At 51.4% G+C, this 10,288-nt stretch overlaps 1 protein-coding gene across 1 annotated transcript; it reads left to right on the top strand.

The window, feature by feature from the left end:
- Window positions 1–2,047: 2,047 nt before the first annotated feature.
- RHCG (Rh family C glycoprotein) lies at window positions 2,048–10,049 on the top strand. The gene is made up of 10 exons (XM_059857967.1): window positions 2,048–2,449; window positions 5,870–6,056; window positions 6,356–6,506; window positions 6,837–6,984; window positions 7,368–7,534; window positions 8,209–8,346; window positions 8,701–8,837; window positions 9,373–9,497; window positions 9,658–9,731; window positions 9,826–10,049. The coding sequence occupies exons 1-10, from the start codon at window positions 2,179–2,181 to the stop codon at window positions 9,889–9,891; spliced, it is 1,464 nt and encodes a 487-aa protein (XP_059713950.1). The 5' UTR covers window positions 2,048–2,178; the 3' UTR covers window positions 9,892–10,049.
- Window positions 10,050–10,288: the final 239 nt, after the last annotated feature.

Raw genomic sequence — 10,288 nt, forward strand, 5'->3', positions numbered from 1 at the left:
GGTCCCACATCTCTTGAGCAGAAAGACAAATGTTCCTTCTCCCCCAGCACCAACCCAGAAATTTTTGGGGGAAACCTTGCAGCTCTTAGGGGTGCTGGACATGATGGGCAAAATTCTGCAGTGGAGCAAGCTCACACTAGCCTGAAGTTTCCAACAGGACATTTAAGCCCCTTGATATTTGTGACTGAGGCACGGTGAAACGTGCCCTGTGTGTCCTACCACCCTTGTAGGGTGGGTGCAATAGTGATCTAACCCACTGTAGGAAGTGCTCTGCCAGCACTGCTGCAGACACGTGCTGGCACAGCCCCATCAGCCTTCCCAGTGCTATCCTGGCCCTGAAAAGGAGCCTGGAGAGAAGCTGGTCCTTTAATGGGCTCTCACAGCCAGTGGAGCATGCCAGCCCTGATGGGACTGCAGTGACAAAGTGCTGATCTGCAGCTTGATAAGGAGGGGCAGTGCAGCAAGGTGAGACTATCATGCCAGCAGGAAAGCCATTAGCCTTTGTTCCTGGCCTCCACACATGGGAAGAGGGGTTGGGGACAGCAGGTGGGACAGAACTGCCTCTGGGATCTGCACAAGGGCTTTGCAAGCTGCTTTTCTGGAGACTCTGCCATTTCAGTGATGGCATAGATTAGAAAAGCTCTGCAGTTACTCTTTTGCTAAAGCAATCACAAAGTGTAGCTGCTGGTGGCTACAGTACCTAAGCAAGTTCCCTTTTGTTTTAAAATGCTCCTCTGTGCTGCCTTTTTGAGGTGTCTAAAGGCTGCTCTAGGGCAGGGCACAATAGCAGTCTTACCACGTAGCTGGCACGAGAACATGCAACTGTCAACAGTGTTCCAGCAATTAGAGATCAAGTATTGTCTGGGGATTTCAGCTTCCTTCTAGCTGGAGATCTTTTGTTCACCAGGATTGGTGTGTACAGCCCTGCAGACAGCCCTGTGTAATGGGAGACCCAAAACCACACCCTGAGCAGCATTGCTCGAGGGGGAGCTCGTCCTTCAGACAACAAAATCCACTTGCTTTAGGCCCCCCAAAAGTGACCCCAGTCACGTGGATCTCTGCTCATGCAGGGTAAGGGCTAAGGCAGATGGGCTTATCTCTTCTTCCCAACACTGTCTCTATCCTGCTGCCTGCACGGGTTCAAATGAGGTTGGAGGATGATTTTGTGTGGCCGTCAGTCTCTTCAAGACCATGCACAGCATTTTTCTGCCATCTGTCATTTTGAGAAGAAAGCACACAAGAAAAAATAATAAACTCAAATTATTGCCTAATCAACACCAAAATCAGTGCTGCTTGCTCAGCCTGCGGGCCACAATTAGATGCCATCAGCAAATTTGGGCAGCTTGCCTGGGCTGCTGTCTTTCATCTCTGGAAGACTGACAGGCAAACCAGGGATCTGCAGGCAGAGGAAGGAGCTGGTATCCGTTTGAAGGACTTGCCTTGCTCTTTGGGGAAAGAGCACATAATTCAAACAGTAGGAAAAATGGACTTTTGTGTTTATGTTTGTTAATTAAAGGAAAACCATACTAGAGAAGGGGGTGTTTAGGTCTCCAGCACCATCTCACAGTATTGCCCTGGTTATGCAGCCCCAGCTCAGTTTGCCTTGCCAGGAGGATGCTCTGGGTTAATCACTTTGGGAAATTATGGAACACATGTCACTTGAACATCCTTACAGCCTTGGCGGAGCCATCACATGTCTGTGCACTCATGCAGGATCTTGGTACCTGGTTTGAAGCACACACCTTCCTCTTCCTCCTGTTCTGCACATCAGCTGCTTCTCCAAAAGCCAAGAGCTGGAGCAAAGGGCAGTGCCTTCACCCACAGTGCCAGCTGGGGAAGGAGATCTCAGAGTTGGGGAGGGGGTGAGGGGACAGAGCCGGGAAGGAGGGGACAGCAGGGATCAAGGTGCTCCTGTCAGGGGCAGGGAAGGGGTGTGGGACTGGGCAGAGCAGGGGGCTGGACACTCTGAGTCACACTGGCCTCCACATCTGCTGGTCCCCGTGGAGGCAGGGCTCAGAGGTGCTCGGAGCAGCTCGGAGGAAAGGTGCTGAAGCCTGTCCCTCCTCCTGGAGAGGAAGGTGGGTTAGAGGAACAACCCTGCTGAAGCTCCAGTGCTCTGAAATGTGATCCTGCCGGAGGCACCTCCCTGGGCCCCACCTCACCCTCCCTGACCTATATATGTGCCCGGCCCTGGGCAGCACAGGGGCCACAGCTTGCTCAGCCCCCGGGAGCCCCTGCGCAGGGACAGCCGGGCACCAGGGCATGGCGAAGAACACCAACATGCGCTGGCGGCTCCCGCTTGTGTGCCTGCTCTGGGAGGGGGCCATGATCGTCCTCTTCGGGGTCTTCGTGCGCTTCGGCGCCGAAGCTGATGCGCACTGGGAGGAGGAGAAACAGGAGATGAACCTGACCAGTGACATGGAGAATGACTTCTACTTCCGATACCCCTGTGAGTATTCTGGAAGCCTAATGCTTGTGCTGGCTGGTCCCCATCCCATCCCATCCCATCCCATCCCATCCCATCCCATCCCATCCCATCCCATCCCATCCCATCCCATCCCATCCCATCCCATCCCAATTTATCCCATCCATCCTGTCCTGTCCTATGGCAGAGTCCGTCAGAGGTGTTGTCTCCACCAATTGCTAGAAGGTCGTGCTCTTGTCTTGAGGCTGGCTTGGGGTTCACCAAAGAACCAGAGAAAGGCCTCATGGCCTTCCAGTGCATTGGGGCTCTGTCAGCAGGGTACCGTGACATCTTTTTTCCAGGAATAGGGCTGACGTGTTCCCAACACTCTGCAAGTTTCAGCTTTCTGCCCCCTCCCTCAGCTTTGGATCAGAGCAAGCCTTTCTGTGCACACAGAGGAACGGCTGTCGAGATCCTGTGACATCTTCCTCCTCTTCCTCCGTCCACCCCCTCACTTGTGAATTACCCTTTAGCTACTGGCATTTCAGTGCCAGAGTCCTCCTAAGCTGCCAGGTTCCCAGGGTTCTTGGGTTCTGCATCACAGTGACACAGAAATTATTCAGAAGGTTAAAGCTCTTCTGGCCAGCCAACGCCTCTGGGTGGCTTTGATCACCAGGGCTGGTCATCTTTGTGAGCCTTTCAGAACAGGCTGCTTCTGTAGGCAATTGTTTCCAAGGAAGCAACAGGCCTGAGTCATGCATCTATTTAGAACATTTCCATTAAAAACACCTGCTAAATCAAAGGAGCTATAGCAACCTGTGGCTGCTGAGGATTAGCAAGTTGAGAGAAGGATTTGCTTACAGAAACCCACTGCTCAGTCAGCCTCCAGGTTCATGTACGGTCGTGGCTGCCCTGGGCTCTCCCTGGACATCTGCCCTTGGGACCAGCCCCACACAGGTTGGTGTGAAGCAGCAGCAGTGCCTGAGGACTGCTCTTATCACTGCTGTGCTGGGAGGACGTCAGGAGTCCAAGAAAGAGTGTGTAGGAGCTAAGGAAGTGACATCTATTCTGTCCTCATATCCTACTCCTGCTCTGCAGTGCCAAATATTCCCCCTCAAATGGCAAGATGGATTCAACACAACTAAATCAATCTAAGGGCAACTGCTCAGTTTAGCTTTGAATTACGTTTCTGTTTCAGGTCTGAGGAAGAGCTCACGTGCCCAAAAGCACAGCTGTTCTTTCTCCCTTATCTAATCAGAAATTTTCTCTCTCTGCAAAGATGGACAAACATGACAAGGTGGCCAATCCCTGGAATTTAATCTGTGTGTCCATCCAATGCTGCTCAGAAGACTGTGGTGGTTGATTCCCCGAAGATCATTTGTACCAACATATCTGTGACCACTGCTGTCCACAGCACCTGTCTGCAGTGGCAGAGTGATAAGAGTGACAAATGAATAGGTCCTTCAAGCCAGAGAAGATTGGGAACGCAGGCAGAGGGAAGCTGTCCTGGTTTCAGGAAGCCAATATGTGGTTGTGTCAGTGGTGTCCATTGCCAGGCCCAGTCAGTGAGACAATTCCTTCTCATTTTGGATTGCACATGGATATTTTGTAATCAGTGACTCATCTGCTCTCTAGGGGAAAAGAAATTAGATTTTTTTTTGTCCCTGAGAGCATTCCCAAAGCCCAAACACTTATTCTTGATAGTTACGGCAATTGTCCTGCCACAAAAGCAGGCTTACAAAACCTGTAGGGCATGGCAATACCTGTAACAGCCTCTGAATGATAACAATGTTATTCTTACTGAGGGAAAACAAAGGCAAGGGTTAGAAAAAGTTTTAGATTGGGTGTGATTTAAAGAAAGATCTGCTCTTCCTCCTGAGTTCATTCAGGGTCTAACACAATGGGATCCTCTGGGTTTTGGGAAGGTACACGGTCCACAGCATTAACTCTGACCTGTGTATTTCTGCTTTCAGGATGAGAGAATGAATATATGATGCAAATGGCAGCAGATAAATCTAGCTGTATATTGTGCTGCTTACACTGGAAAAGAGAGAGGGGAAACAAATACAGCTGCAGAGGGAAAGTCTATGGGATTGTGTGGTGAAACCACAGTAACTAAAATTGGTTCTTAGGACATGTGGAGAAGTGCTTTGGAAGTGACCTCTGCAGTGCCAGCTGCAGATCTCAGCTCCTTCCTTTTAAAAATAGTGATTTCATAAACATGGGGGACATCTTTTAAAAGCAATCAGATAAGCATGGCACTACACAGCTTAAGCCTGCCCAAATGCTCATCCTTAAACGACTTGCAAGGCCTTCTAACGCACAAAAAGACAAAACTCTCAGCTTCTGCATAGCTGCGCTTCATGCAAGCCTTCACCCGCCCTCAGTGGAAGTATCAGACCAAGCCCTGTGGAAATGGACCAGGGGCTGATGGATTTCAGCACAGTATTGGGGTAGAGCAGACTTGCAACCACAGAATTTCCTTTGCCCTGAGCTTACACCCTCTCTGAGTGCACAGACTTTGCTGGATATAGTGGCTATAATGATTTCTGCACTGCAAAATGCAGAACATTCTGGTTTGGCTCCCTCAGTTCTGTATTTATCTGCTCTGCAGCATGGTTTTGCTGGCAGGAGTCTCCCAAGGGGTATCCCAGCCTTGGGTCTCCTGTTCTTTCCATTGGCTGAGTGGCCTGCAGTATTAGGGTTTGCATGGTTCAATTTGTAAGTATGCAAGCGTTTCAGCTCACTTAATTGCAGAGGAATGCTTATCTGATAGAAAGGTGCAGCATTAAAAAGTACAGCAGGTTTACTGCACCAAGAAGGTCTTTAAAGAGGCTCACACAGATCAGGTTTCCCCCGGGGAAGGGCATCTGAGGGGCTCAGGTGAGCAGGTCTGACCATTAGTGGGAAGAACTGGGTCTCTCTGGTTTGAGCACAAAAAATCTCACACGGTGGGTTTCTGCTCTCAAGGGTATTTTGTCGTTGATTCCTGAAGCATTTAAAAATGTATTTGTAAACTTTCCTTGTTCTTGTGCTCTCCTTGCTCTGAGCCATCACCAGGACCCTGCACTGAATGGATCTACCCAAAATGGCCATTTACATGTTTTAACAAAACTTTACTGTTTATTTCATGTGATGGTTTTGAGTTTTTCACAAAAGGAGGAAAAACAATCTCAACAGAAAAATGTTTTCCTTTGTACACTCCATTACTCTCAGGTCTTCTTTTGCACACAGCTTTTAGTAAACATTTACTTTAGAGGCTGAGCCTTTTAACCAAAAGCCAGTTTCTAAAAGCTGAGCCATTTTCAGTCTTAGAAATATGGGGACACGAGGCAAACATGCATTTTCTCTTGAATTTCCCCCCTGCTGCTACTGATGTAATTGGTTTCTTTTCAACACCTAATGCATGTGTCACTCGCAGCCCTGCTGTCCTCGCAGAGCTGACAGTCCCTTGCCTCTGCACAGCTTTCCAGGATGTCCATGTGATGATCTTTGTGGGCTTTGGCTTCCTCATGACCTTCCTCAAGCGCTATGGATTCGGAGCTGTGGGTTTCAATTTCCTCCTTGCTGCCTTTGGGATCCAGTGGGCTCTCCTGATGCAAGGCTGGTTCCACTCTTTCAAGGATGGGAAGATCCTCATTGGAGTGGAGAAGTAAGGAGGAGTTGGGCTCTGGGATGGCTCCTCTGGCCTGGCCAGTAGAAGAGCTGGAATGAGAGTCAAGCTGTTGGCAACACCTGTATGTCAGTGCTGGGAACACATATCATCCACATTACCTGAATAATGTTAATGTGGGGGTGTGAGGATGGGAGGAAGGTCACTGGGAAATAATCCAGGGATGTCTCCTAATCACTTCTTAGTCTTCAGGTGGGATCTCTAGAGCTGGGGGTGGGTAAGAGTGATTTACAGAGAAGTTTTTCCATTAAACCACTGTTTTCCTTCCCTTTTTCCAGCCTGATCAATGCTGATTTCTGCGTGGGCTCTGTGTGCATCGCCTTTGGGGCCATCCTGGGCAAAACCAGCCCCATACAGCTCCTTGTCATGACTTTGTTTCAAGTCACACTCTTTTCAGTGAATGAGTACATCCTCCTTAACCTTCTTCATGTAAGGCTTTAGGTAGTACCTGCTTTGTTCTGCTCCTTTCTCTCTGCACCTCTCCCTTTGCTGTGGTTCCACCAAGCCACTGCCTTCATAAGCATTTAAAATTAAATAATTCAGACAGCAAAAGTAGGCAGATTGTGAAGGAGAGGGGCAGTGGGTCTTGCTTCCCTGAGAAGGGAGATCTTCTGGGGTTTTACACATAATCCTGGCAATTCAGGAGCGCTGGGTCCCTCTGACAAGTGCACAGACAAGCTGGGCATGATGCAAATGAAGCCTCAGCTCCAAAACAAGTGGTGATTGCAGAAGCAAACCTCTGTTTTCCCATGGCTGCAGGTAAAGGATGCAGGTGGCTCCATGACCATTCACACCTTCGGAGCCTACTTTGGTCTCACTGTGACACGGATCCTGTACAGACCCAACCTGGAGCAGAGCAAGGACAAGCAGGGCTCTGTGTACCACTCTGACCTCTTTGCTATGATCGGTGAGCCAGCCCTCATCTCGGGGTGCTGCTGCATGGGGAGCACTGGGCTGCACAGGGCTGGTTCCTCCTGTGTCTCTGGAAAAACTGAAACCGGGATATGGAGTTGAGGAGCTCTGTATCACAGAAGTCTTTCACATTTCAGAGTTACTCAGCTCCCTTCATCAGTGGCTGGGCTGAGATGGTGCCTGGGAAGATAAAGGATGCATTTTGGTTCCCTTTCTGTGCCTGCCTTTCCTGATGCTGGTCTCATCATGGGGGGTGTGGATCTGGGGAAGCAGGACTATGGGATGTAATTTCCCCCTGTGCAGAAGAGGTTTGTTTTCAATCCCTGCATTCTCTCTTTTCCCTTTCTCTTCCTCATCCCATCTGCCCCATCCCACCAGGTACCCTGTACCTGTGGATGTACTGGCCCAGTTTTAACTCAGCCATTTCTGACCACGGGGATGCCCAGCACAGGTCTGCCATTAACACATACTGCTCGCTGGCCGCCTGTGTCCTCACCACCATGGCCTTCTCCAGCATGCTGCAAAAGAAGGGCAAGCTTGACATGGTAAGATGGGAGCAGAGAGCCCTGCACTGCTCCAGGGACATATAAAGAGGTTGATCAAGGGTCTAGGAAACAACTGGCACTTGTGTTTTGCTGAACAGACACAGGGTTTCTGGAGACAATGGTGAAACCAGCATCCAGGCAGAAACTCTGAGGCTATATTGAATAAGAAAGTGGGAATGGGTCCTGCAGGGCTTGAGGTGTGGGGTGATGCCCTGCCTGTGGCAGACCCAAGTCACAGCAGGGACTAGACTTGCTCTTGGACACGTTGCAGAGCCCTTTTTGGCAGTGCTCCCCATCAAACAAGGCCTGCGCAGCAGCTCGTGAGCAATCGGGGGGCTGACTTGTACTTGTTGGATGTGTGGGTGACAAGTCTCTGTGACAGCAGAGCTTGCATGACACACGGGTGAGACAATTTCCATCTCATCACAACTCCCCACCCATATCTGTGGATGCAAAGAACGTGTGTGGTACGGGGAGTGGGAGTCTCTGTGCACCTGTGCTACAGACAGAAGCTGCCTGTTCTTTTCTTGTTTTTCACCACCAAGTAGGAAAATGGGCCCTGATATTTCCTCTGGAAACATTTTCAGAGCTGATTCTCCCGCTTTGCCATTTGCACCATCCCTGAGCAATTGCAATCTCCCTGAGATGCCAAGGCAGAGTGGTTGCCCCTGCAGGTGCACATCCAGAATGCCACGCTGGCCGGCGGCGTGGCCGTGGGCACCAGCGCCGAGATGATGCTGACTCCATATGGCTCCCTCATTGTCGGCTCCATCTCTGGCATCGTGTCCACGCTGGGCTATGTCTACTTCACGGTGAGTGCTGCTTGAGGGGCCTACAGCCCTGGTCCTGCTGAGGAGACCAGGAATGGATTCACTTCCCTTTGACGGTTCCTGCTTTCCAGAATCCCTTGTGAGATGCACTTCTGTCTCCTTTCACTGACCCAAAATGCTCAGGAAGTTTCAGACTCCCAACAGGAGCGTGTTTGGAGGATATGTTATTAGTTTATCTTGAGCTTGGCTTACATCTTTGTCTACAAGTTTTAGCTCTTTAATGGGACACAATATCTCTCCTCTTTCTCTGCTTATCCCAGTCCTCCATGCAAGAAACTAATCCTTTCCAGGGCCACACTCAATTCCCTGATCTCTCTCTACTTCCCTTCCCTGCAGCCTTTTTTGGAGTCTAGGTTGCACATTCAGGACACATGTGGCATCCACAACCTCCATGCCATGCCAGGCCTTATTGGGGGCATTGTGGGGTCCATCACAGCAGCTGCAGCCACGGAGGATGTGTATGGAAAGGAAGGGTAAGATGGCTTGAAAATCTTCCCTGAGAACAGATTTTACCTGAAGCTCTGTGGGCTGGGAGCAGGGAGCAAATAACAGCTTTTGTTAATAGTTCAGTTGCCCAGAGCTATCCCTCAAAAACATGGGTTGCACTGACTGTGTTTGGCTTACTGAATTGTAGCCTCATCTTATGCAGCTGACTCTTGGTGGCCTCATAAAGTGAACCACAGTCCTGCTGTTCGGCATAATTCTGGGCCACAGTGGGGAGGGAAGTGCTTCTCCCTCTCCCCTGCATTGTTTTGTGGGGTCAGGTAAGGCTAAAAGTCTGAATTACAATGAGAATGTTTATATTTTGGGCTCCTCCTTGGTAAAGCTTTTCCAGGGGTCAGAGAAAGAAGTGAGCAGTGTTTTGGTCATTGCAACACTCTCCTGGTCCACTGCAGAAGAGGGATGGGGCTAGGGAAGAGCTCCCAAGAGAGCAGGGCAACATGGTTCTTCCGGAGTTGGGGAATGCCTCCTGCCAGGGGCAGTCATCACCATTTCTGCCCTCGGCAGGTTCATCAAGGCGTTTGATTTCACGGGCGTGTACCAGACGCGGACACCCAGTATCCAGGGAGGCTTCCAGGCAGCCGGCATTGTCGTGTCTCTGCTGATGGCATTTGCTGGGGGAGCCATCGTGGGTAAGCCGGAGGGCAGCACGGAGCGGGGAGGATGCTGAAACAGCGGCATCCATGTGCCGGATCCATCTGGGCACCGAGCGCCGTGCCAGGGCTGCGTTTGCCCCCTTGGGTGGACCACCCGCATCCCCCCGTGCCCACCGCCCTGCCCTCCTCCTCGCAGGGGGCATCCTGAAGCTGCCCATCTGGGGGGACGCCGCGGCCGAGAACTGCTTTGAGGACGGCATTTACTGGGAGGTGAGCGGGGTGGGAGCGGGAGCGGGGCGGGGGGCACGAGATGGCGCTGTCGGCCCGCGGCCCGGCCCGGGGGGCTCAGGGGGCTCTGCCGCAGGTGCCGGAGGACGAGGAGAGCGACGTGTACCACATGCACAACCCCGACAAGCCCGCCTCGCCCTGAGCCGCGCCCCGCCGCTCCCCCGCATTCCCCACCGCAGCACCGAGCCCCGCTGCCGCGACGTAGGATCGTCTGCTCCCTGTGACCGCAGGGCTCTGCCCTACTCTGCCGCTTTTGTAACGAGCTGCTGTGGATATAATAAAGTCGTGTTGTTCTTTCCAGGCCTGTGCTGCTGTGTGTCAGCGGCCGAGCGAGATGGGATGTGCGGCACAGCAGCTGCCAGGAGAGCTCTTGGGTACCCGGGGCAAAGCAGAGGGGCTGAGACACTCCTGCTGCCCTGGGGACAAAGTGGAGGCATGAACAGTGGCAACACAAGCTGGGTGTATTAGACAATGTATTAGATAATGCAGTCTGAGGTACTTGGTTTGGGAGCTGGCACCCTGAGATGACAACCCCCCCC

This window comes from Haemorhous mexicanus, chromosome 13 (assembly GCF_027477595.1).
Source record: "Haemorhous mexicanus isolate bHaeMex1 chromosome 13, bHaeMex1.pri, whole genome shotgun sequence".
Lineage (NCBI taxonomy): Eukaryota > Metazoa > Chordata > Aves > Passeriformes > Fringillidae > Haemorhous > Haemorhous mexicanus.